The 26,509-nt window shown below is 53.0% G+C and overlaps 2 protein-coding genes across 8 annotated transcripts; both read right to left on the bottom strand.

Moving 5' to 3' along the window:
- Positions 1-289: 289 nt before the first annotated feature.
- Positions 290-9,231, bottom strand: RINL (Ras and Rab interactor like). 5 transcript variants are annotated; one of them, XM_010947213.3, is made up of 13 exons: positions 8,879-9,231; positions 8,687-8,735; positions 7,867-7,955; positions 7,500-7,659; positions 6,258-6,360; positions 5,221-5,293; positions 5,070-5,134; positions 4,641-4,790; positions 4,175-4,555; positions 3,486-3,803; positions 3,091-3,222; positions 2,758-2,921; positions 290-2,671 (listed from the first exon to the last, which is right to left on the bottom strand). In XM_010947213.3, exons 1-13 carry the CDS (start codon positions 9,010-9,012, stop codon positions 2,609-2,611), a joined length of 1,881 nt encoding a protein of 626 aa, XP_010945515.2. In that variant the 5' UTR covers positions 9,013-9,231; the 3' UTR covers positions 290-2,608. The 5 variants fall into 5 exon arrangements, with proteins under 5 accessions (XP_010945515.2, XP_074225790.1, XP_074225791.1 ...); XM_074369689.1 differs by having other exon boundaries at positions 9,003-9,231; XM_074369690.1 differs by lacking the exon at positions 8,687-8,735 and having other exon boundaries at positions 8,879-9,015.
- Positions 9,232-9,374: 143 nt separating this feature from the next.
- On the bottom strand, positions 9,375-26,414 carry SIRT2 (sirtuin 2). Of its 3 annotated transcripts, XM_074369695.1 has the most exons (16): positions 26,163-26,272; positions 25,295-25,341; positions 22,352-22,403; positions 21,978-22,091; positions 19,581-19,622; positions 19,318-19,424; positions 19,143-19,199; positions 18,516-18,584; positions 13,920-14,049; positions 11,906-11,965; positions 11,518-11,573; positions 11,299-11,375; positions 11,157-11,208; positions 10,445-10,515; positions 10,237-10,303; positions 9,375-10,116 (listed from the first exon to the last, which is right to left on the bottom strand). In XM_074369695.1, exons 1-16 carry the CDS (start codon positions 26,176-26,178, stop codon positions 9,961-9,963), a joined length of 1,173 nt encoding a protein of 390 aa, XP_074225796.1. In that variant the 5' UTR covers positions 26,179-26,272; the 3' UTR covers positions 9,375-9,960. The 3 variants fall into 3 exon arrangements, 2 of the variants coding, with proteins under 2 accessions (XP_074225796.1, XP_074225795.1); XM_074369694.1 differs by lacking the exon at positions 25,295-25,341 and having other exon boundaries at positions 26,163-26,414; XR_012509037.1 differs by lacking the exons at positions 9,375-10,116; positions 11,518-11,573; positions 25,295-25,341 and having other exon boundaries at positions 26,163-26,414.
- Positions 26,415-26,509: the final 95 nt, after the last annotated feature.

The following is a 26,509-nucleotide window of genomic DNA, read 5'->3' as shown; positions in this document are numbered from 1 at the left end:
TTAGTGAAATAAGCTAGTTCCCCAAGACACAAATGCTGTTTGAGTTCACTCATAGGAGATATCTAGAGTTGCCAAAATCATGGAAACAGAAAGTAGAATGGTGGTTGCCTGGTGCTGGGGGAAAGGGGAAATGAGACTGTGTTTGATGGGTATAGTTTCAGATTTACAAGATGAAAAAAATTCCAGAGACCTATTACACACCGCTGTGTGAATATAATTAACACTACTGAACTGCACACTTAAAAATAGTTAAGAGGGTTTTTACTACACTTTAAAAATACATGAAACATTTTAGATGGCTTTTACTACACTTTAAAAATAAACAAAAAATCCGTACATACAGAAACATATAATAAATCAGTGAGATTCTTGATGCCCTGCTGACCCTGGAGATCAACGCTTTGAGAAGACCTCTTCACATCTCCTGGGTCTGGCCACCTCTCTCAGTTCTTTTCTTTTTTCAACTTGAGGTACTAGGGATTGAACCCAGCACTTTGTGCCTGCTAAGCATGCACTCTGCCACTGAGCTATCAACCCTTCTCCACCTCCCTCAGTTCTGGAATAGAAGCTCAGAGGTTGTATCCTGCAGCTCCCCCCTAGTCCCTGTTTCCTGCTTCACTGCCCAACACAGCCATCCTCAAGCTTTTTGGCTTTCAAAAGCAATCACGAAAAAACTCTAGTCCCTGGCCCATTTTTCAGTTGACATCTAAAATGATAGCATTTCAGTCATTATAAAATGGAAAATGGAAAATTGAAAATTTTAATGGCAATGCATCTCTCCATTTTCCTATTTTTCTAGTAGAATGTCCTTGTTGCTAGAATGAGATGAGTTGGGTATTAACTCTACTCTTATTTTTCTTTTTAACATTAAGTGCTGAGAAACTGTTAGGTTTCCTATGGCCACTATAACAAAGGATTCACAATCTCGGTGGCTTAAGACAACGGAAATTTATTCTCCTACAGTTCTGGAGGCCAGAAGTCAGAAATTGGTACCACTGGGCTGAAATCAAGGTTCATGCCTTCATTGAGACTCTGTTCCTTGCCTCTTCCAGTGTCTGGTGGCTGCTGACATTCCTTGGCTTATGGCCACATCCCTCCAATCTGCTAGGCCAAGGTCTTCAAATCTCTCCTGTCTTCACATCACCTTCTCCTGTTTGTGCTAAATTTTCCTCTGTCTTCCTTTTAAAAGGACACATGTGATTGCATTTAGAATCCTCCCCCTACCAGCCCAATAATCTCTCCATTTTAAGATCCCTAATTTGATAACATCTGCAAAGACTCTTTTCCAAATAAGGTAATATTCATGGATTCTAGAGATTAGGACATGAATATCTGTGGGGGAGCCATTTGCAGCCTACCACAGAAGCTTTGTTCATTGAATCAGTCAGCAAGTATTTACTGAAGGCCTACTGTGTTCTGGGTATTTGTCTAAGCACTGAGGATACAGCTATGAACAAAACAGGAATATCTAGCCTTCTGGAGCTGACATTCTAAGACTGCACTGTCTCAAATAATAGCTACACACCCTGGGTGGCTATTGAACACTTGTGATGGGGCTAGTCCAAATTAAGATACACTGAAGGACAAAATACACACTGGATTTTGAAGATTTAGCACACACACGCAAAGAATGTTCAGTTTCTCACTAATTTTAAAATACTGATTAGATGTTGAAGTGATATATTGGGGTAAATCAGATATGCTATTAAAGTTAATTTCCCTTGTTTCTTTTTAGTCACTTTTAAATGAGGCTACGGAGAATGCTTAGAATTATATCTATTTCTATTTTACAGTGCTGTTCTAAGGGGAAGGAGAAGATTATGAACAATGAACACAATAAATAAGTATATTACATGGTATTTTAGGAAGTGAGAGTTTCTATGGGAAAAAAAAAAAGGTCAGGGTAAGGGAATATACTACATTCCTAGCGCTGCTTAGTGGCTTAAAAAATACTATTATCTTGTGGTTCTAAAGGTCAGATGTCCAAAATATGCCTTAAGGGTCTGAGTTCCTTCTGGAGATTCCAGGGGAAAATTAATTCCTTGTCTTTTTCAGTTTCTAGAGGGTGTCTTCATGCTTTGATTCCTGGTCACATCTCTCTGACCTCTGTGTGCAAAATCATATCTCTCCCTCTTCTTCTGACTTTCCTGCCTCCCTCTTATAAGGAGCCTGAGGATTATATCGAACCCACCTGAAACCAGGATAATCTCCCCATCTTAAGATCCTTAATTTAATCACATGTATAAATCCCTTTTACCAGTAAGGTAACATATTCACAGATTCTGGGGCTTAAGAAGTGAACATTTTGGTGGGGGGCATCATTCTGTCTGCCACAGGGAAAGTCAAGCCAGAGAACCTGCAGTTTTAGGCAGGGGTGTCTGGGAGAGAGCCTCACTGAGAAGGTGACATCCGCCTAAGGACCTGAGGAAGGGAGGGAAGGAGCAGTATGGGTATTCGGGAAGAGCATTCCAGGAAGCAAGACTAGCCAAATGCAAAGGCTCAGTGGTCCCTCTTCCTTCTTGCTGCCTCTAAACCACAGGTGTCAGAAGTTGGTGCCTTCCTAGGTGCCTCGCGAATCTTGCTTGGGGAGCAGAAAGGTTTGAGATCCCTAATCATCACTGGTCTCTTGCAAAGTCATCGCCGCCCACGGTTCCTCAAAGGGCAGCTCGGCCTGAGGGTAAAGCAGAGCCTGAATCAGAAAGGCAACAGGTCCAGCCCTCCTCTCCACCCGCAGTCCAGAGAGCCCGTAGTGATCACCTGGGGTCCGGCGTGGCTCTGTCTGTGCAGCGTTCGCCTGCGGTGCCACTGGCGCAGGGAGGCCCGGGCCTCAGAGCTGAGCCCCTGGGGCGCGCGGCCCGCATCGGGCTGGTAGTGGGCAATGTGGTACAGCGCTCCAAACCACGTGGTCAGGTAGTACCCCGCTAGGGGCAAGAAGGGGAGGTCAGCGCAGCCCTCTCAACTTCCCTGGCCGCCCGAAGCCCCACTGCAGGTTGCCAGCCTTCCCTCCTGCTGCAGGGCGAGCTGTTCGGGGAGCGGGCGGCCCTACGGCGCCCCCTGTCGGGTCTCAGCGTTCTGGGGCTCAGGGCTCACCTTCTCCCCGTAGCTGGTCCGGATCCAAGAGCTCCATGAGAAACTCCACGTCTAGCTGCGTCTCCCCAATGTCTGGACTCCAGATCAGTTCCTCTGTCAGTGCTGGCAGGAAGGCGTCGGCCCCCAAGGGCTCTAGGAAAGATGGAGGACACGCTATGGAGTGGGTGGGGGCGTGCAGACACCTTCCATCCAATCCCCAGGACCGCGAGTGCTGGCTGCCCTTCCACTTTGCCTGGCATGCAAGCGTCGCTTACTAGATCCCCCGGCCCGCGCTGACGCCCCCCGCTAGAGCATGCCATTTTCTCCCTTCGACGTGTGCACGGGCGCCTCCTACCTAGCTCCCCGCAACCCTCAAGTCACTCCACATCCAGGTAGACTCAAGACTCCACCTTTACCTTGGTTCTCACCCCGAGCCAGGCCCGCGTAGACGTCACTGCACACCGCCAGCAGGAGCGACACCTTGCGGCGTGGGGCGCAGGCTGCGTGGAGGTGCGCTAGGCGCGCATGGATGCGGCTCCGTAGGGCGGGGGCGGGGCTCCGCCCCTCACGCCCCGCCCCTTGAGCTCCTGGAGGCCCCGCCCCTGCCCGCAGGGCTATTTGTCGCCGCCTCAGTTGCCGAAGCTCTGGGGCGCGGAGCGTGCGGAGTCGAGTCCACAGGGCAGGCTTCAGCGGTGCCAGTACTGCCCGGCACAAGGCCGCCTCCACTGCGGTGCCTGCCGGAGTTGAGGTGGGTGAAGGGAGGGCCGCCAGGCTGACCCACGCCCACCCTCTCTCTCCACAGACCCACCCTGGCTGACCACCATCCCCTCCTAGCTCCTGGCCACCCTCATGTGTAGACATGGTTGTGAACACATGTGGAAGAGGGAGTCTGGGTGTGAACACGCTCGTGGGAGAAGTATGACTGTCACCCACGTGTGAGATGGACAATGGTGAATAGAATGGATGTTACTACAGGTCGGAAAGGGTGTGTGAGTAGAAAAGGAAATAGGTGTGCACACGGATGGCGAGAAAGAAGTTGGATGTGAACACCTATGCAGCGCCAAGAGGTGGCAAACGTGAATCTAGCCCCAAATTCCCTCATTACCAAGGTCCTCGTCCTTCTGGGGGGCCGCAGGGCCCCTGCTCTCAAAGACAGCCCTGACATCAGGGTCCTTTGCTAAGTGATCCTGGAGGTCTGTAAGGAGGTGCCGCACATCCTGAAGCAGCTCTGTGACAGGGTCCCCAGGCCTGTGGGGACCCCCAGCACCTGAGATGAGGCGTGCCCGAAGGTCTCGGAACTGCCTGGCCACGTAGCTGCTTCGGGTCCTGGCTAGAACCCGGATGTGATGGGTGAGCACATCCTCAGGTCCTTCCTTTTCATCTTTCTCCTCCACCAGGCTGGCCAGAGGTGGCCCCGGATGATGTACTTCTGGGCTGAGTGGGCCTTCCACCCAGGAGACCCGGTGAGGGGCTGGGTTCCTGGGGGCTGAGGTGAGGCGAAGGTTGGGTCCCACAGAACAGTGGCAGTAGCTCCTTCATCCCTCAGGAGCCCAGGGCCCTGCTCATCTAACCTGGACCAGGTCTCTCAGCAGTCTCTGAAGGTGTCTCTGGGGGCATCTGCTCCATCCCCCACGTTCTGTGGGTCTCCAGGTAGAGCTTGTTCACCACGAAGAGCACCCTCCCTGAGGTGCTGAGTTGGCTGCTGCCAGTCTGCGGAGTGTCTGTGGGCCAGCAGAACTGAGGTGGCCCACGTGTCCAAGGGGCCAGCCTTAGTTCCTGCAGGTCACCAGGAGACTTAATTTACAGCCTCATCACTGGAGGAATTGAAGCTTGGTCCCTGGCACCTCCTCAGCTGGCCCAGGAGTTGAGTGCTGCACCCTTCCCCCCACCCCCACTCTTTCTCTTCCCTCAAACCCTGTAATCTGGTCCCCAGGTACCATCCTTTTGGATCAAAGAGGTGAAGAGTTGGCCTCTTTCCCCATTAGAGAATCATGCCTTACCTGTGTGCTGGTCCACAGGCTCTAGAGTGAGAGGGGGCAAGAGCAGTGTTCTGGGCAAAACATCCCTAGAAAATATAAGGAGGAGCCACAATGTGGGTGAGATATCGTAGGGCAGGATTCCCCCTTAGCCCTTCTGATGGGTGACCTGTACCTGCTGGCTGATAGGAAGGCCAGGAGATGGGGTAGGTCTGGCATGCAGAGGTTAGAGGATTCCAGAGACACACCTTGGAGGAGAGGGCAAGGAGGAATAAGTTAGAAAACTCGAGGAGTAGCAGCCTCTTTTTCTCTGAGACTCTCTCTTCCCAAGTCCTGCAGTCCCCAAGGATCTTCAGAACAGAGAAATTTCTACCCCTTGCTGTCCCCATCATTTCCTGTGTCTTTATGCTTGCATCCCACTTATGTCACCAAATAGGATTCATCCATTAAAACATTTATTGTGCATTATTCATTTTAAGGCACTGGGGATACAATTGTCAAAAGGCAAATACATTCACTGCCTTCCTGTAGCTTACCTTTTAGTGGAGGGAGACAAAAATAAATGAGTAAACAAACAAAGATGAGTGTATGATGCATTGAGTGCTATGAATGCAAATGGAGTAACTGAAAGCGCCTAGGGTGACCATTAGCTGTGGTGGTCAAGGAAGGTTACATTTCCAGAAAGGCTTAAAGGATGGAGACTAAATCAACCAATCAAGGAAGAGCATTCATGCAGGGAGAACAAATACCAAGGCCCTGAATTTGGAACATATTTAGCTTGCTCAAGGAACAGAGAAGAGAACAGTGTGACTGATGCAGAGTGAATGAAGGGCAGTAGATGGAGAGGTGAGCAGGGGCCGATCATACAGCACCTTATAGGCCATGATGCGATGTTTAAAGTTTATCTAAAGACGTTGTATGTCCTTTGCAGGGTTTGGGGCAGGAATGTATGACATCTGATTAATGTCTGAGGATACCACTCTGGTGCAGTGTTCAGAATGGATTGTTCAGCAAGGAAAGAGTGGGAGCAGGAGACCAGAGAGGAGGCTACTACAATTGTCTGGGAAAGAGGTGATGGTGCCTAGGACTAGGGAGATGGAGGTGGAGAGGATTAGGAAGATTCAGGAGATATTTTAGAATTAAAACTGACCAATCTTGGTGATAAATTTGCTATGGATTAGAAACTTGGGGTTGGGGGAGTAGACACCTCACCTCCAGGAAGTTTCCGGATCCGGTATGTGTTGACTTCCCCTGGTGAAGATCCTGTCCTCAACACCAGGACCTGGCTGGGGTCATGTCCTATGACCAGGAAACTCTGAGGAATGGAGGCAAAGTTCAGCTTGAAGACGATTTGTGCGGAAGTCTGTTACTTTTACCTGTCTAGCATCCATTTCCTTTGTTTTGGGTTCTACACCCCAAATTTCTTTTAGAGAAACCCACTCTCTACTCTCAGTCCTGTGGGTGGGACTAACTCCCCCCAAGTCCTAGGGATGGGTCCATGACCTGACCTAGCCAATAGGATGGCAGTGTTCTCTGATGACTGATTGGTTCTAAGATGGGCGTGTGAACCAAGCTCAGCCAATGGAAGTCTTCCACAGGATGTTTGCTCGCGCTCTTTGGAAAGAGGCCTTTTTTTACACTGGGGTTGCTAAGCTGGTGAGATGTAGCTCTGAGACGGGGCCAGCCATCTCTGTCACCACATGGAGAGAGCTCCCCTGAGGATGAAACTGTGGTAGACATGTTAGTTGCCATATGCAAATTTACTCCCTATTTCTTGCAGAACTCCAGCTTTATTCAGGGCATTAATAAACCCAGCCATAGAATGTAGATCATGATTGATGTAGGCAGTGGTTCTCACCTCTGACTATATAACTCCCAGGTGAGCTTTTATAAATATCGCTACCTGGGCCCCATCCATATATTCTAAGTCAATTGTGAAGGTTTTTGTTTTGCCTGGTAAAAGAAACAGATAGGACTGGTGCCTCCCGTCTTCCTTCCTCCTGCCTGGAATGCACATGTGTACTTGGGCCTAGGGCAGCCCCTAGGTGACCCTGAGGAAAGTGCAGGAGAATTGCAGAGAAGCTGACCTTACTGTCACACAGCTAGAGCCCGCAGCTGCCTTTCTGGTTATGTCAGAAAGATAAATGCCTATTTAGCTAAGCTGCTATAGAACAAGTGTTTACTTGCAGCCCCAAACTTTTAGAATTCCCTGCAGTTTAAATAAAGCAAAGCCAAGAAATGGGATGGAGAGAAATGTGTAAGTTATCTGCTGCTCAGGATCCAGACATTCCTGAAATTACTTCTACTTCTGGGCTTTTCAGTCATTTGAATCAAGAAGTAGACTTTCAGTTTGCCTGCTTTGTGTTGTGTTTGTCACTAGTGAGCAGCAGGGTCCTGACTGATTCAGGGTGTCATGGGGAGGATCGGAGAGGGTCCCTGGCTGTGACTACTTACCCCTGGTGGCCACAGCTTCAGAAGGGCTTTTGCATCCTGGGCATCCAGCTCTGGGATCTGCCACACCCCCCATGTCCTCTGCAGGCGAAGGAGTGTCTCCGGGGTCCTGAGGATCCCTAGGGGTGTCTCACCTGCTCTATTTGCCTGTGATGGGACCAATCTGGGACATGCAGGGACCAGGAGACCAGGCGTCAGAGGCGGGCAGTTGGACACTGAGGTGGAGTCAGAGGTACAGGAAGGGGCAGCCCAGGGGCAAAGGGTCAGAGATGGGTTCTGGGTCCTGTGTGTGTGTGCGGGGGAGGAGAATTGGATGGAAGGGGCTTCTGAATCCAGGGCAGGAGATGGATTCAGCTCCAGCAGCCCTCACCTTTCCCAGTCTGTGGGGCCTGCTGAGGCTTTGTCCTCCGGCTGGGCCATCCTCAGGATGCAGGCGGCCGGTTGGCCATAGTCTGGCCTCTGGCAGGGAGGAAGGTAAGGCTCAAGGCTGCTCCAGTCCAGGGGTAATATTCAAAGTATTTACAACCCATTTGGCCAAGACCCTGACCAATCAGAATGGGCTTGAGACCCCTGGCTATGCTAGGTGTTAATTCTTGAGTTGCTGCGTGGTGGGGAGGCCAGGGTGTCGGAGTGGAGAAGGGAGGGAGAGAACTCAAAATGACAGCTATTTACCAAGTGGTAGGGTAGTATTTCAGATTTTAACATCCAAGGCAGCTGTATGAATGTGGACCAGCTAAACAGCAACCCTTGCCAAAACCCAGTGTCTGGAAAAGGGCTCTGCCCATAGGAGGTACCCTGTAAATGTGACCAGTGTTATACAGCAGGCCCTCCTCCTCCCTTCCCAGACCACAGATGGGCCCCCGGGTATCTTCTCCTAACATTTTATTATGAAAAATATGAAAAATTTCAAACATTGAGAAAATGGAAATGATTTTACAGGGAACATCCATGTACCCACTACCTAGATTCTACTATTGACATTTTACTTTTTCCTTTTTCACACATCCAGCTCTCTATCCATCTATCCATTGGACCCCCGCTTTTAACCTGGTAGAGAGTCCTACAGTGGGTTACCCACTGAGGTGGGCATTTTAAAATATTTTCCCGGCAGCAGTCCCAAGCCCATCCATCCATCCATCCATCCATCCATCCATCCAACAAATATTGAGTGCAGGCCCAGAATAAGGTACCTGGGGAAAGGGTGATGGATAGAACAGGCCTCTGCTCCCAGGGGCTTCCCTGTAGGGAATGGGTAATAAATAGCTAAGCAAATCAATCAGGCCACTGACCGGAAGCCCAGGGTGTTAGGAAGAGGGGAACAGAGAGCAGGTGTCCAGGGCAGAGCAGGCAGGAGGGGTGCAGGGAGGGAGGCAGATGCTTACCTGGGTCTCAGGAGAGGGGGACAAGGATGGTGCTGGGTAGGGCAGGATGGGGGTAGCTGCTGGCTACCAAAGGGAGGCAGTGGAGGGTGACGATGCCAGCTGCTTGGTCCCTGGGGGCCCCTACCTGTTCTCATAGGGGAGGCCTGGAGTAGCAGGAAGTGAAAGTGTTCCTCGCAGAGAGAGGAAGCTGAGCTGGTGGCGGTGGGGGGAAGAGGCGGGGCTGGGGTGTATCTGAAGTCAACCTTCCTTCTTCTTTCCGGGGGCTTAGGCCTTAGGCGACCCAGCTTTGGAAGAAGGGACCCTGGCAGTCTGGGAGTCCAGGGGTAAGAGCTGGGAGATGCCCACGGCCCCAGGAATCCTCCCTTGGCACCCTTTACTCTGTTTCTCTTAAGAGCCTGTCAATGTTCTGGTTTCCTTAGTGGCCCAAGATCTAACCCCCTTCCTCGAACCATTTCCCTGTGCACCCGCAGAAAATAACAGCGAGGCCAGACAGCTGTTTGTTAGTTGTTTTTGTTTTTAATTTGTCTCTAATAAGCAACACCATCTGCCCACCCCCGCATGGGAAGTGGGTCCTGAGTGAGGAGACCCAGCACCCACTTTGGGAGCTGGAGGCAGAGTCTTGGGAGGCCTCGAGGCTCAGATTCCCCACCACTGGGTGGGAGTTCTGTTTGGAGGGCACACACCACCACCCAGGGTAGGTTAGATTTCATCTACTTGCCCTGGGTCCCTGGGAGCAGTAGAGAGTGTGGGGGGGTCCTGGGGCCCTTGTCCTGGGACAGTTAGACGTTTGAAGGCACCCCTGGCCTCTGAGCAGTTAGAGATTAGGGGCGGCTGATCCTCAGCCCTGGGGGTGGTTAGAGGCTGTGGGCTGTTAGAGGCAGGCTGCCCAAGCCTCAGCCCCTAAAATGTTAAGAGATTTGCTGGGGTCAGGGGTGCTGGGACCCCAGTTTTGGGAGAGAGTAGTTAAGAGATTGAGGAAATGTTCTGAGCTCCCCAGAAAAGAGCTGTAAGTTAGAGGGGGCCAGGGCTGATTGGGGCTCAGCTGTTCTAAAGCTGGGCATCCTGCCTGGGGGACACAGCTGTCACTGAGGTTTCTCTCCCTCCTTGGTCCTGGCCTCATCCTTGGCAGGAGGCGGAGACTTCTTGGGGGAGGCTGAGGTGGTGGGGTTGGGTGTCCCCAACCCCGACTGGGCATCTATGCTGGCATGCTCCTTCCGTACAAGGTCCTCCAGCTCCTTCTGCAGGGGGCAAAGTTCACAGACATCAGAGGTCACCATGTGTCAGAGGGTCATAGGACCTGTGGGGCGGGGGTTCAGGGACTGGGCTCGGGGTGGGCTGGGGTGGCTCAGGTGCCTCACTTTCCATCCGAGGAGGTCGGCAAGGGCCAGGCAGCCCTGGTCGCAGTCACCCAGCCAGGCCACATCCCTGCGGGTGGGGGAGAGTCAGGCTCCCAGACTTGTCCCAGAACCCCACTGGCTCTGCCCTGTCCCAGTACCTTCATGCCCTCCCTCCCACCTTGGCCCTGCCCCTTGCAGGCTCCACCCCCCCACCACAGCCGGGCCTCACCTGTAGGCCTTCTTGGAGTCGAAGTCCATGCCTCCTCCAAGGCCCATCATCATCCCCAGGAAGGGGTCAGTCTGTGGGGGAGGGGGTGGGGACGGGGTGTGGGGAGCTAAGAGCACAGACCCTGGAGCCAGGTGGCCTGGGTTTGTATCCCAGCTCTGTGACTTTGTTCAAGTGGCCTGACCTCTCTGAGCCTCAGTCTCCTTCTCTGTGGAGTGGGGGTAATCAGCAAAGCCACTCCGAGGGCTGTATTGTCGGTGGGTTAATAATACAGTGAAAATGCTTAGAACAACAGTGTCTGACACAGGGCAGTTCTTGCCTGTTAGAGGAAACATCCGTCAGCAGGAGGGAGCCCCTCCCTGGGAGTGAGGCCACTTCAGGAAAAGGGAGCCAAGAGAGGGAGCAGGTGACTCCCCAGGGCACTGCTGCGGGCCTCTTCAATCCTGGGAAGCCCAACACTCCTGTTTTGGCTTACGCTGCTTTGAGCTGGGGTCCTGTCGCTCCCTCAAAACGGTGAATGACCCAGGGGCCTGTGGCATCCTAGAGTCGGGGCAGCCTGGAATCTGACCCCTGTGGATTCCAGAATCCCTAGGTCTGAGCTGAGGGGTCCAAAGTACTGGGATTCCCCAGCCACCTGTGTCCTGGTTTGCGAGGAAGCCGGGAGAGGCCGCATGGGGCCCGAGTGAGGGCAGAGGGTACAGGTGAAAGGACTCACCTGGCCGGTCTTCTCCTTGTTGATAAGCAGGCGCGGGGTGGAGAGGGGCGCCCTGGGGGATGGTGAGCTGAGTGGTGAGGGCCTGTCCTGGCTCCCCACCCTCATCCCCAGCAGCTCCCCACGGCCCTGACCCCCGACCTACTTGCCAATGAGGGAGGCAAAGGGCTGCACCTGCAGGGAGGTGCCCATGATGATGAGGAGGTCGACCTTCAGGAAGTCCTGCAAAGAGGGAGTGACCAGTGAGGGCTCAGGGGCCGCACAGCCTGGCTGGGCTGCTGTCCCCTGTCCCCCACCGCAAGCCCACCCGCAGCTAGTTGGGGAAGCGACCTTCCCTAGGGCGGGACTGGGTGGGGACACTTACTGACTGCATGCAGGAGAAGAAACGCGCTGGGAGGTTCTCGCCGAAGAACACGATGTCTGAGGTGGAGACAGACGGATAGACAGACACAGAGACAGAAAGGGAGTGAAAAACAGCGAGACAAAGGCAGGGAGGGAGAGAGAGAACAGGTAGGGGCAGAAGGCAGACCCGAGGGCTGGGGTGGGAGGGCAGGGCAGTGGGGAAAGGCTTGGAGCCCTGGAACCCACTCTCCCTGGGGCAGCTTCCGGGCACTGATGGTGGGGAGAGAGGGTGGCGGGATGGGGGTGGATGGGGAGCACAGCCTCCTCAGGAAGGGGCGAGTGGGGGCAGGGGTCCCAGCCCTGATCTACGATTCTAAGATCTACGGTTGGTCCCTGGCCCCAAGGCTTACCAGGCTTCACCACGCTCTGACATTTCTCACACTTGGGGGTCACCTCCGAGAAGATCTTCTCTGGGCGTGGGGAAGGAGGGAGAGAAGGGGGTGAGGGGCTTTGTGCCCGGACTGTAGTTGAACTGCCCCCCACCCCCAACCCCTTCCTTCACTGTCAACACAAACATGTCTCAGTCACAGAGGGAGGCGGGGAGCCCACTGGGGTGCTGGCCCTGCTCAGGAAGGACCTCCTTTCTTAGAGAGCTGCCCCTCCCCTCTGACCCCTAGGATTCCTGGGGTGGCTCCCAGCACCAGGCTATAGCTATTAAATGAAACCACAAATAGGTAAAAAAACTTGCCCCCAATAGGGGCAACTGGGTTCCCCTAACCACCCCCCAACCTGTGGAATCTGGACTCGAGAGTGAAGCTCTCTTCCAGTGGGTTTTTGAGGGCAGCCCTACTTCATCGTGGCTCAGAAAGGCCTGGTAGGTCCCAGGTCTGGTGGTGGAGAAAGAAGGAAGAATTATGCAGATGATCCTGAGACGGGGACAAAGCCTTAGGCCCAGCTGCTTCCCACCCTTGGGCTCTGTGGCAGATCCCCCACCCCCGCCATGTACACACGTGCTTATGATAATCCTCGTCCTCACTGCTTATTGATTAAGGAAGCCTGAAAGCATTCTGTCACTTGCAACCCACAGAATCCTAGCTGGCTCATTCAACTATTCACTCATTCCTTCAACGAATATTTACAGAGCACTGTTTTAAGGTCTGTAGTTTACTTTAGACTATTTCTGCATTGACAGCATGATATTTTGTGGGTGAGGCTTATGCTGGTAAAACAGAATGAGGTAATGTCAATTGTACATGGCCCCCAGCTGCCTGCTGTTGGGCTATTCAGCCATCCTCGCCCCAGGGGCGGTCAGCTGGGATTTTCTCAGAAGGGCCACACTCCAGAGGCCCTGCTCTAAGCGCTGCAGCTGTCCTTATCTCACACGGACACCAGAGGCTTTGTGAAACCAGCATAAAGAAGGTCAGAAATGGGCTTCCACGAGTGAAATAAGTGGCTTCTTAATCAGCACAAAAGATGTCAGAAACAGGCTCTCCCTGGCGTTCAAGAAATGTAGATTGGCTGCAATTTTTTTCTCTCTCTCTCTTTTTTTTTTTTTTTGGACACTTTGCCTTCACATGAACAGAGATGCTGACCTCAGCCAGCCCTGGAGGCTGCACCCTTAGGGACAGCCCCAGCCTTCATTCCTAGCTGGGGCAGTGTTCAGCTTCATACTCCAGAGACTGCTCGCCTGAATCTGGCTTGGGGGGCCAGTTGAATCCTGTGCCTCGAGCACAGGGCTGTCCAATCTGGTGCTTAGAGCCACATGTGGCTTTTAAATTTTAATTAATAAACATGAAGGAAAATTAACAATTCAATTCCTCAGTCACATTGGCCACATTTTAAGCGCTCAATGGCCCCGTGTAGCAAGTGACTGCATTTTGCTCTTTTTTTCTTTTCTGGGGGGTGGGGGAGGTGATTAGGTTTATTTATTTATTTTAGTGGAGGTACTAGGGATTGAACCTCAGACCTCGTGCATGCCAGGCAAGCGCTCTACCACTGAGCTACACCCTCCCCCACAAGTGGCGGCCATTTTGGACAGTGCAGACACGGAACACTTTGCTCACCTCAGAAAGTTCTATCAGACACTCTGTTCTTCTTAGAATGTAGTCGCATTGCCTTTGATGAGCCCCTCATGTCAGACAGGGTCAGAGCACTCAAGGGACAAAGAGCAAGGGCTTCATAACCACACAGTTTCGTGGCTGCATAACCATGCGGGCCTGTGGGCTAATGCACATCTCTGTGTCTAGCGTTTGCATCTGTTATAACCGGGCTGTGAGGCGGGGCTGGGGGAAATGAACCCCCACCACCACCTCAAATCTTTGCCATTATCTATTAAAAAGAGCCACAGAGCTGTGCAGGACAGGACTGGTGTCTGTGCCTGGAGACTGGGAGGCCCGCTGTCGTGGATGACTTCCAGCCCCTCACCTTTCATCCAGCTTAGCATGTACTCCTGCCGGCAGACGGGGCTGATGCAGTGCGACGTGTAGAAGGTGCCGTGGGCCTCCACCAGGTCCTCGGGCTCCAGTCCCGCCACTCGCTCCAGTGTGTCTATGTTCTGCAGGGAGAGATGGAGGGAAGAGGGTCAGGAGTGAGCCACGCCCCTCGGGGGCAGAAAGCAGAGCTGGAAGCCAGAAGCAAGTGAGAAGGGGCAAGAAAGGAGGGAGGGAGAGGCAAAGGGAGGGTGTGTCTAAAACTCTTCTGTCCATTCTGATGGTGCCACTGAAAAGCTAAAAGTCATGGATGCTTAAAGGCAGGGGCCCAAACTCAGATGTCTATGAGCCAAGACCAACCGCCACCAACCAGCCCTGGCATTTTTCTGTAAATCTGGATCACTTTGCTGAAAATTTGTTTTGTTAGAACCAACCACTCTCATGGCACCTGCCAGAAATGTGTTGAAATAAATGGACACATCTCCAGTGTCTCCGCTGCCAACGCAGATACAGCATCCTTCTGCAGGCTCCAACCTGCACAGCTGTACATGGCAGCCCCAGCCAGGCATTAACATAAAATAAATGAACCTGGAGGGTTTCTTTGGTTGTAATCACACTGTTTTCCCATTTAACAGTCAGGGATCTTGCTCTGGTCTGTGGCATAGACAGTATGCTAACTTGTATTCTTTTAAGACGGAGAGACTTTCCTTATTAAATAGGAGAGAATATTCTTCTCTTCAACAAAGAAATTTGTGCTTTCTCAATCCTATCGTTTGCCCATGGGAAATGCTGCTGAGATCAGTGATGGAGGACACAGACGTTCCAGGGGTGGCCGGTCACGTGCAGCCCAAGCTGACCAGACAAGGTTTCCTGGAGACACCATCAACAAAAGAAAGGGACCCCTTTCAAAGGCAGATAGCCCCGACTGCCCTCTCTGCTCCCTGCCAGCAATCAGTTTATCCCCAGAACATGCGGGCAAGGATCACTTTTCCCAGACTCCCTGCAGCTCCCCCCTGCCCACTAGAAACGCCAGTTTTGCCTTTGTAACTTGACTCAGTCTACCGACACCCTCACACATGGGTAAGCAGTATGTGTGCTGATACCTAAATGGCGCATCAAAGGTCCACCTAAATGCCTCCGTGTTACCCTTTGAAGCCACTTTTGATGGAGAAACCACAAAGATAAACATGGCTGACCTGTAAATACTGATATGAAGTAATCTCTTCAAGATATCAGAAGGCCAGAGCACGAAGAGGCAGTGTATCCAGGATGTGGCAAAAGAAATATGTGAATTTGTGTATTTGCTTGCTTAAGTACAGAATATCTTCAAAGGAGGCCCAAGAAGCAGGGAACAGCAGTAGCCCCCGGGGAGGGAAGCTGGGGCTGGGGAACGTGCCCCAAGAAGTTCTCCACGAAGGACAAGCAGCGATGAACTCAGGGCGATGCACAGCGACTGATGGCTGACCCTGGCGTCGGGCAGGAAATGGGACCCCGAGGAGGTGGTCTCTACGTAAGGTGGGCAGCAGCCACTCAGCCTCGGCCAACCACTCTCCTCTGGGAAAGCCGCCCAGGGTGCAGCCAGCTCTTCCCAACTTTTAAGAGGAGCCTGAAGTCTGTGGATTTTCAGTGCAACCTATTGATTTTTAAACCTGGGTTCACTTATGTTTTCAAAACATTGCGTCTCCGATGGACATGATTTTAAGAAGTGTGAGGTGGCTACGGGGGTGTGGATACAGGCTGAAGTGAAAGATAGCCAAGTCCAAACCCCGTGGGTAATGTCAATGCCATAGATATCGATTGAAAAGAACTGTAAACCGTTTTGCTGCGGAGCTCACAGTGACTTGAATGAAGGAGACAACTGTTCTCGGGTTTGAATGGATACTTGTGTCTTGAGATAAAAATAGCATCGTGCAAAGCTTCAAAAGTGCTGCATCGTCACAATTCAGAAACAAGTGAAGACAGTGTGTTCCAGAAAACTGGGTCAGTGACTTAAAGTAGTTGAGGTTGAAAAAGAGGGTGACAAGTTTGGGGGAAAAAAAACCAAATGGTTTCGTGAAACGTGAGGGTGGAAAAATTCTTTACACCTCTGTCTATTTCATGTAATATGCCATTTTGACTACATATGGGTAGTTAAATCCATGCAGTAAGTATTGCAAGGAGTGTGGAAATGCTGCAGCATTTTATACAGACCCCGGAGCAGATTCGTGTTGGCGTTTGTTTAAAAATAGCATGCAGCTGGTAGGCTTTCGTGGTTAGGGGCAGGGGTTTCGTCCCCAACAGAGCTGGGAAGCAGCATTCTGAGCAACCCTGATGGGCCACTGCATCCTGGGCCTGGGTTTCTCATGCTGAGACCCCCGTGATCTCATCTCATCTTGTCTGGAGAGTGTAAACATCGTTTACATGCTGTTCTCCAGCTCAGTCCAGACTCCAGTGTCCAGCTGTCTGCCCACATCTCCACGTGGTTGTCCACAGGGCATCTCACCCTCAACGGGCCTTAAACTGAACTCTTCCTCTGCCCCCCACACCGACACGTCCCACCATCTCAGTAAAAAGCAGCAAGTGCTCAGGCTGAGAGCTCTCCGGTGGTCCTTGTCCTTTACGCCTCTCTCTCACGAATCATTGGCAAGTCCTGTTAACTCCATCTTCAAAATGGGATCATAACCTGCCCACGTCTCCTCATCGACAGCTCCCTCCCTGGCCTGGCCTCCATCCTTTCCTGCTTAGACCATCACAGCAACCTCTTCCCTGGTCTCTGTACCAATCTCCCCAGCCCGCTCCCGCAGTCTGGCCCCCATGCTCAGCCAGAGGGACCTTGTGAACACTTGGGTCAGGTCATGTCCCTGCCCTGCTCAGAGCCTTGCAGTGCTCCATCTCACTCAGGGTAAAGGACAGAGCCCTCTCTGTGTCCCCCAAGGCCCCATACGGTCCACCCCTGTAACCTCCCTGAGCTGTCACCTCCCTGACCTTGTCTCCTCCATCTTCTCCTACCACTGTCCTCCTCGCTCACTCAGATCCAACTTCTTGATCATGCCAAATACAGTCTAACCTCAGGACCTTTGCACTGGCTGTTCCCTTTGCCTGGATGCACTTCCCAACCACCCCAGATAATCCCATGGCTCCCTCCTTCCCCTCCTACAGGTCTTTGTTTAAATGTTCCCCGTCTAAAAGAATCTGGAAAAAAAATCATGTATATTTATGTATGACTGAATCACTTTCCCGTACACCTGAAACTAACACTGTAAATCAACTACGCTTCAATAAAAAATACGAATAAAAAAAAGTCCCCCTTCTCAGTGAGGCCTTCCCTGACACCTTGTTTACAACAACACAGCACTCCTCGCACCCACACACAGAGACACACCCACATACACACAGCTTCTGATTCCCCTTTCCTGCTCAATCATGCTCCCTAGGCCTCTCACCACCTGACAGACTGGAGATACCACTCATCCAGCTTGTCCCCCGTCTCTCCCCACACTAGAGCGTCAGCTCCAGGAGGGCAGGGATGTCTGCTGCATTCGCTGCCTGCAGGGCCCGCACAGGGTTGGCACTCAGTAAACACTGTCACAGAAACTGACAAACAGGTTTGCCAGCAGGGCCATGGTGAGGATTTTATGACAGCACACGCAGAAGGCGCTTGGCTTCAGGTGAGCCATTTGCATCAAGCCTGAGCCACGTCCTGTGGCTAGAACTGACTCTCTGGGAAGAAAGGCCAGGTTTATCTTGAGCTGGGGCTCCTCCTGGAAGGAGGAGGCCATCCCTTCCCTGGCTGCCACCACCCACCTTAGGTGAGAGCGCGGGTCCCCATTTAAGAACCTAAAAAGAATTCATCCTCCCCCTGGTGGCAGTGTCTGGAGCTGCAGGCTCCTAACTGCCAGGTGCACAAGCTATTCCAACACCGCTTTATTTCACTTTATTTCATGTGTTCTCTATTTTATAATTTTGGGAATTAGAGCATGAATGATATCACCGCCATGCTACAGCATGTAATTTCAATACATGTTCCTAAAAGAAAGGTAGAAGGGCAAACGTTTTTCACAGTCAGGGGTGCGAGGCCCCAGAAGTTTCACGGACTAATTCAGAAACCCACAATGGGAGCCGTCCTTGCCTGAGAACCCTGGGGCGAGGCCCCTGGTTGAGCACTTGACGTGGTTGAGCCCCCTGGTACATCTGAGGCCTTTGTGCAAATGATAAAAAGGTATCCCTTCCTTAAGACTCTATACCCACCAGCTGGAAAATTGCCAGGGTGTCCTGATTGCGTTAGGCCAAGTCACTTTGGTGTCATCTGCTGGAAAACCCTAACAAATATGAAATCTGCAAAATTGTGTCTTCTCAGAGAAGGGGTCGTCCCTCAGCCCACATGGGATGGCCCTGAGGGGAGTTCACAGCCACAGACCCGAGGGGGCGAAGCTGTTCTGGCCTCTGCTTTATAGAAAGGGGAAACTGAGGCTGAGAGAGGGAAAGTGACTCACTGCCAGTCATGTGACAGAGAAGCAGTCTCATTCTCTGGTGCCCTGAACTCTTAGGCACCAGGGTGCCGGCCACATCCAGCTCACCCTCTTCCTCCCCGGATGCCCATGGCCCTGCCTACCTGCGTGTAGCAGCGCAGAAGCAGCCCTTTCTCCTTCAGCAGGCGGATGAAGTAGTGACAGATGGTTGGCTGGAGGGGAGCAATCATAGCAAGGCTGAGGACAGCAGAGGACACCACGCGTGCCACGTGCCAGAACTGTTCAAGGCATCATGCCTGTTTTCCCTCATGGAATCATCCCCATGGACCTCGTGAGGCGCAGACCATCGTTATCCCCATTTCACAGATGAGGGAACTGAGGCACAGGGAGGTCAACTGTCTTGCCAGTCACACAGCTGGTAAGATGTGGAGTTGGGATGAGCACAAGAGCAGCCAGGCTTGAGTCTGGGCTCTTACCCGGGTGGTTAACTCATTTAAGCCTCACAACAACCCTTTTCATGCACTATTACCAGCTTCATTTTACAGATGGAAAAACTGAGGCTTGAGGACACAAGAGCAGTAAATGAAGGACCAGGACTTGGACATAGGCAGACTGGGCCCGGAGCCCATGTACTTAATGGTTATATGATATTTGTCTGAAGGGCCCCAGAAGGGGCCTTCCCATGCCTGCTGTCTCCCAGCCTCCCTCCTTCCTGTCCCTCCCTCCTCCTCCTCTGCCCCTGCCCATCACCCCTGTGAAAAAGAGCTCACCTTGAACTGCCCTGGATAGAGTTCCTTGGCGAGGGTAAAGAACGGCTCTGGATGTTTCTGTGGGAGAGAGAGCCAGAGGGCAGGTAGGCGCCCAGATGCTCCTGGTGAGATGAGAGCTGGGGCCAGGTGGCCCCATTCCCATCATTACAGACGTTCCTCCCTGCAGGACACGCACCTTGAAGTAGCTGATCTCAAAGATGGCCTCTGGGTAGGGAAGATGGTACTTCTCCAGGTTGGCGTAGAGGCCCGTGGTTGGGGAGCGGAAGTCAGGGATGCCCGCAGCTAGCGGAGGAGGGGCAGGGGGCAACTGATCAGGGATCTCGGCCCCGTCTCTACCACACCAACCCTCCCAAGTGAGGACCCACGCACAGCTCCTCCCCAGCCCCTCAAAGCAGCACCCCAGTCAGGGGGCAGCTATACAGGGAGGGGGGCACTTACATGTGGAGATTCCAGCTCCCACCAAACAGATGACCCTTCGACCTGGAGGAGAGTTTATGTATCACATGACATGGTTTGCTTAGCCCCCAGGTAACACCACCCATCCCAGCCCCTGAAGCCAGTTACTCCATGCTGGGCCCTGGGGCAAGCACTTCAGATCCATGAATAGTCCTCCCACCCATCTCAAGGCCGGTGCTGTTAACACCCCATTTTACAGAAGAGGAACCTGAGGCTCAGATAGGGGGAGGACGCCACACAGTCCACTGGTGGAAGAGCCAGTATGGGGTCAAAGAATCCATGGTTTGAAATTATACCAATGTGGAAAGACTCAAGAGAAGGCCGCACGGAGAGAAATTTCTCCTAGCTAGAACTGGACAAAAATGCATGAGATCTCAGTGAGTGGGCAGGGACAGGGGTTTCCCTGGAAGAGCTGCAGGTTATTGTGAAAAAAATCCCTGGCCACCCCTCATCTTGTGGACACAATCTTGGATGGCCATCTATTTCTAGCATATTCTAAACATCCTTCCCTCCGTAATCAAATACACATCAGCCACCAAAGTCTGGTAATTTTCAGGTGGAGGCCAAAGATTCACCGCTCTCAGCCCGCCCACACCTGGTGAGCAGCAGAGCGGATGAGGGCTTGCATTCCGGGCTCTCCCGCACACCTGCGTGGGGGCAGGGGGTGTCTTAGTTCAGATCCCCACTCCAGGCTTCAGCTTCCTGCTTTGTAAAATGGGCATAATTACAGCACTGGCCTCGCAGGGCTATTGAGAGAATGAATTCATTCGTATGAAGCTTAGGTCAGTGTCCGACACTGATTATTCTTTAAGTCAATTGTACTCAACTTCTTTAGACCCACGATTCGTGTACCTAGATGATCTTTGTTGCCCCATTGTCACCAGCTTTCAGAAAAGAAGAAGGAAAGATGAGATAGGAGGTGGATTCATTTCACAAGCACACGGGGCTGTGCAGAAATAGCCCAGTTGCCTCTTCAGGGGCTGGCTGGCTGGCCGCCCTGCCACATGGTACCCTGGCAACTGTCCGTCCACTGATGGACAGACACAAGTGTGAGTCCTCGTGAACTGGATGCCTCTGGGGTGTTCTGTGCAAAGGCAGACAGCAAGGGTGACAAGGGCTGCGGCCTGCCACCGCCTCAGCCCTTGGCTTCGTCTTAGGATGACACTTCGCAGGGGCCATGTGGAAGGGAGTGTGTGCTCTGGATTCAGGCAGCCTGGGGTTGAGCCGTGACTCTGTCTCTTGCCAGCTGTGTGACCCCGCATGAAGTCACAGCCTCTCTGTGCCTTCTCTGTCCAGATGACTCCTGTGATGACCTCACGAGTATCATATGAAGATCAAACGAGAGGACGCCTGTCAAGTGCTTTGCCTAGTGCCTGGCAGACAGTGAGAGCTTGATGAACTGTTATCACTTACTACAATCCCCTCCTAGGCACCCTCATGAGCCAATTATCCTAAAACCCAGGTGCAGGAGGATGGAAGGAACGAAAGCTTTGTAGCCGCTGTGTTCTCTTTGGGGCCCACTCAGGCCAGAAGATGGCTGCAGACAGCCGCCAGCCTGTCCCGGGAGAGGGGGGCTCGGGGCGGCGGGCCTGGCTGCCAGAGGAGGGAGACGGCAGCAGCTGGAGGCCAGGGAAACCGGAGAAGACGTCCTCAACAAAAGGCTGTTCAGGACCCTCAAAGGGTCGATTGTTCTAGTTGAGGACTGCCAAGGGCTCCGTTTCTCAGACTCTGGTGACCTCAACTCCCAGCAAGAAATATAAATTACATAGTGACCCAGTAAAGGGGCACCTGCCCACCACCCCCGAGACAAGCCTCTTGTAAGAATCATCACAGAGAAGACTTACATAGCTCTTGCTATGCTCCAGGCCCTGTTCCAGGCATTTACATCTATTCATTTATTGACCCCCTCATAACCCGATGAGGTAGTTACTATTAATAGCATCTTAATTCTATCACACAGGCTTGCTCAGTCAGAGATGTGGTGATTGGTTCAAGGGCAGGAATGTGACCCAACCTGGGCCAAGCGGAGCCAACCTCGGCTCTTTGGCTGGAACCACTGGGAGAAAGATGGTCTCTTCAGTGGGAGCTGCTAGGCTGGTGGAACTTGCTTTGCAGCTGCCAGATGCCACCTTCACCCCAACACAGAGAAGAGCAGCACTGGAGAGGTTTAAGATTTTTGACAACAGCACAGAAGCCCCTGAATCTGGCCCTGCTTAAAGCGGGGGTTTTAGTTACAGAGTCAACATACTCCTTGTGGGGCATAAGCCAGCTGGAGTTGGGTTTCTTGTCACTTGCAGATGAAAGTTGTGACTGGTTGGGGCTGAGGAGTCACTGGGGACCAGGCTGGGGCAGGGGGCCCCATGTAGGTAGGGGACTTACAGCGCTCGCTCTGCATATAGCGGGCCACCCCTTCCAGGGTTAGTTCATCCAGCAGACGCTCCTTCTGGGTGCCTAGGCCCAGTGTCTGGGAGAAGAAATTCCGCAGGAAGTCCACTGGCCAAAAAAGAAGAGAGACAGCAGCTGGGTGGGCATTCGGTTGGGGTGCACAGAGGCCCCGAGTATCCCTGCCCCAGCTCCGGGATCCCCCACCTGCTCAAGACTCAAGGCTCATTGCCTGGCCTGGTCAGGGGCCTCCAGGTGCTGGCACTGCATTCATTACTACACACTTTGAAGATCACCCCAGGTGGAGGTGAGCATCCAGATCCCGGCCCTAAACTGGCCCCCAGAACTGTGTGCCCAAGGAAGATACTCACTCTCTGCTTCCTCGCCGCCGGCCGCTCCTCCCTCAGTGTCTGAATCCGAGTCCTGGAATGGGTGGGGGTGGGGTGACCAGGCCCCAGCAGCAGGGTTAGGGAGGGAAAGAAGTCAGGGGAAGGGTGACACTTGGGTTTAGGGAAAAGGCTGGGAGGTGGGCCCCAGGAAGGGAGGGGTGGTAGGGGACAGCGGGCACTGGGGGCCAGGGTGTAGGCTCTGGGACAGGCTGCCTGTGGTAGAAACCCGGTCCTGCTACTTGCGAGGAGCGCTGTCTCCTGGGAGTGACTTGGCGTTCCTTATCACCCCACCTCTGAGGGCTACTGTGCCATGAAGTGAGTTCACCTCTGTGAGGTGCTCAGAACAGCCCGGGGGGCTGGCTATGGCCATCGTCACCCCCTTGTGTCCACGTCCTCTTGTCCCCTGTAGTGTGGGCCTGCCACCCAAGCAGCCCTCCTCATCGAAGTCACTACTGTGAATAATGCTGGTAGAAACCCTCGGTCCTCACCCTCCTGCCTCAGTCTCCCAACTCCACCTTTCCAACCCCTCCATCTCCTTTATTGACTCCTCCCCTCAGCCAGATTGCAGGTCTGGGACTCTGTCCTGGGCCCTCCCAACCTTCTCCATCCACCTTCCCTGGGTTGGCTGCCTCATCCACGCAGAGGTCTCGGCCTAGTCACTGATGATGCCACCCCTCTGTCCCCAGATCCAGGGTTTCTGCAGCCTCCTGGATGTCTCCCCCTAAATGACCTCCAGCCCCTCACTCCCAAACAGTGACCTAAACTGGCCTCAGCATCTCCCCTAGACATGCTGCTTCTTCCCAGCCCCATCTCAGTGTGGCTTCCGCCTCCTTCCCCTGCTCTCCTGCCCTGATGTAGTCCCTCTCCAGGACTCCACCTGGTCCAGGTGCTCCCCCCAGGGGCCCTGTCCTGGCCTCCTCCCTAGGCTCAGTCTCCACCTCTGATCTACTCCACTGCCCTCTGCACAATGGCCTGTCTGGGTTGGCCCGCTTCCCTGCCTTCGAAAGTCTTCGGCTTCTCCGGTCTAATCTGATCCCAAACATCCAAAGTCCACTTCGGTGGCAGCTCCAAAAAGGCGGGGATTTTTCCTAGTCCCCTTTGAATCCCCAGCACCAAGACTAGGGTCTGGCACTGGGTAGGGGTTCCAGAACCATGCAGAATGGAACAAATGAACATCTACTGTGTCCTGGACCAGGCCTGGGCCCTGCAATGGCCCTCAGAAAAACACAGTCCTCACCAACTCACTCTCCTGCCTCAAACCTCTCCAACACCCCTTTCCGCCATCACTCACTACTCTGGTTCCAAACGTCTCTGAATAGGAACCTCCCTTACAAACATATGTAAAGCCTTTTGTTACTTTAAGATTGTATGAGCTGAACAAAAAGCTTGACCATTAGACAGGTATAACTTGCGGGCACTTGCCTCATAATTCCCTTGCCCCCCAACCCCCCACTTCAAGAGAACCACTATTAACAGTACAACAGTAATTACTCCAGACCTCTTCTGTTTCTCCAGAAATGGGTCATACCACAGTCTGATGCTGCACCTTGCATTTTGCACAGAACAATATCCCACGGACCCACCTCGTTCTTCTAAACAGCTACATAGTGTTGCATTGTAAGGAGGCACCAGAGTTCATTTAACCTGTCAACTGTCAGTAACTGTCAGCCGTTTGGGCAGTTTCCAGTTTTGCCCTATCACAGACAATGCTGTAGTTTACATCCCTGAATCTCTCTCTTTGGGACTGAGGATCCCTTTTTCCCATGAAACCTTTTTCTCTGACAGTGGTCGTGCTTTGGGAGCCAGGCGAAGGAGAAGCCCGGCCTGACGAGAAGCTCTTCCACCCTCCATGTGGCTCTGCCAAGCATCTACAGGATGCTGGTATCACAGCCTCTGCCCTGCCCTCCATCTGAACCGCGATCCTGTGTCTGTGGGTGCGCTGGCACGCTTTCAGGTTGCGGACAGTGAGGCTCTGTAGAAGGATTTGAGGGCCCTGCCCAGCACGTAGGAACAACTAGGCCTAAGGGGGAGCTGGAGGTGCTGGTCAGGCCTCTGTGAGACTGAAATGAAGTGTCTGCAAGGCAATGTGCTGGGTGCAGGGTGGGTTGCAAACCCACCCCTGCTCTTCTAGCCAAGGGAGAGAGGACAAGTCGCTTAACAACTCTGCTTCAAATTTCACATCTCTAAAACGGCCAGAATAGGCCTCACTCCTAACAGGGATGCCAGGAAGATGAAATGAAATGAAACGACGCTTGCGGAGCATTAACCAGGGTACCCAGCTGCAGTTAAGTGCTCAAAAAATGCTAATCATGAATATAATTATCTGACCACTACTGAACCCAGCACACTCTTTCATGACCCCCAGGGTTTGCACAAGCTGTACCTTCTGCATGGGACACCATTTCTCACCTTGCTGAAGAAAATTCTAAGTTTTTCTACACTTACTACCATGGGTCTGTATCTCAACCTGACTCCTAGATCAGCCTGTAGATTCCTCCAGGGAGGGGCCTGGCTGAAATCTCTATGACCCTACAAAGTTTACTCTGGGCTCCCAAAGTGCCCTGAGCAACTTTTCATTATCACCCTGTAGGGTCACTTCTCCATGAGATCTGTGAGTTCAGGGACCAAATCTCTCCCATGCCTAGCTCAAATGAGGTTCAGAAGGGATAGAGGGAGGGCAAGGAGAGAGGAAAGTTTGGGAGGGTTGGCCTGGGGTTGAGGCTGCACACCCTTCCCTGGCAGTACCCAGAGTCCACCATTCCCAGGGAGGCTGAACCCAGAGGTGGGGTGAGGGACTGGGGCAGGGAGCTGAGGACCCTGGGGGAATCTGTCTCGCCTCTGCCACCTCCCCCCTGTGTGGGCTGTGGGGTGTGGGGTGTGAGAAGTCCATTTCTCTCCTTCCCTCCGCCCTCTCCCCCATCTCACCTGAGCCTCCTGCACCTTCCCTGCCTGGGTCTCCACAGGGTCAGAGGCTGGGGGAGGAGGGGGAGCAGACGTCGTTAAGGTTACGGTGAAGGGAGTGGTTAAGAGGGAATGAAGGGCTTCAAAGCAGCAGGGCAGAGGCGGGCAAAAGACCCACCAACTTAGTTATACTGGGGTGGGGGTAAAAATCAAGTAGAGGGAGGGAAGGGATGGGGGAAAAGCAGATCTTAGAATGGCGAGTGCCGAGAGTTGAGTTAGTTAGTGAGGGACAGAGAGGCTGGGCCAGGAAAAGTTAGGAGAGGGAGGAAAAAGTAAAGCATACAGGGCATAGAAGGAGACTTAGGAGGAGTCAGGAAGGACATGGTAGTGTGTGAGTGTGTGCAGGGAGGATTAGGTTTACAAGCAGAGTGAAGCGTAGAAAAGGAGAGAAGATAAGAGATACTCCGCCTGGAGGCGGGTTTGGGAGAAGAGGTGGTGCGGGGGATGGTAGGTTTAGGAGAGGAAGAAAGAGATAGGGGACACGAGGGGTCCCCTAGCATCCTACAGTTGCCACTAACCACCAGGTACCCTTAGCAACTGGGACCGCGGCATCCTAAGTCCCTAGCAACGAGGGTCTTTAGCAACTAAGGTGCGAGAAACACGCGATCATTAGAAACTTGTGGGACGTGGCAAATGGACCCTTAAAACCTCGCGACCCAGAAACTCACCAATCTAGCAATCTGGATCACTTGGCGACAGCCCCCCGAATCCCATTCCCCCCCAAATACCCCCTATCTCCTACCCCACCACGCCCGCCCTCGGGCCCCGGGGCCTGCAGCCCTCAGTCAGGCCCCAGCGCGGCCCGACCCTCCCATTGGGGCCCCCGACTCACGATCCGGCTCGGCCATGGGCGCGGGGCGGGGGCCCTCGGGACTGTCACCGACTGCTCTGTCCCGTGACGGCACCGGAAACAGGAGGGGGCCGAGATAGGGCGGAGAACTACAACTCCCAGCAGCCATCGCGGCCGCATACAAGATTTCCCACGGCGACTAGAGCGCGCCCCTCTGAGGTAAGGAAGACACGCAAAGGCCGTACTACGATTCCCAGAGTGCCCTGTGCCCACAGCCATGTTGGTAAAGGGCGCCCTGAAAATGTGGGAAAGGGTAGAGAGCCGCTGCCCATCTGAATACTCTGATTGGTCATGGTGTGATATGGGGGCGGGGCGTGTACAATTTAGCC

This window comes from Camelus bactrianus, chromosome 9, assembly GCF_048773025.1.
Source record: "Camelus bactrianus isolate YW-2024 breed Bactrian camel chromosome 9, ASM4877302v1, whole genome shotgun sequence".
NCBI lineage: Eukaryota > Metazoa > Chordata > Mammalia > Artiodactyla > Camelidae > Camelus > Camelus bactrianus.
The sequence above is the reverse complement of the archived record's forward strand: the minus strand, read 5'-3'. Positions and strand labels throughout refer to the sequence as shown.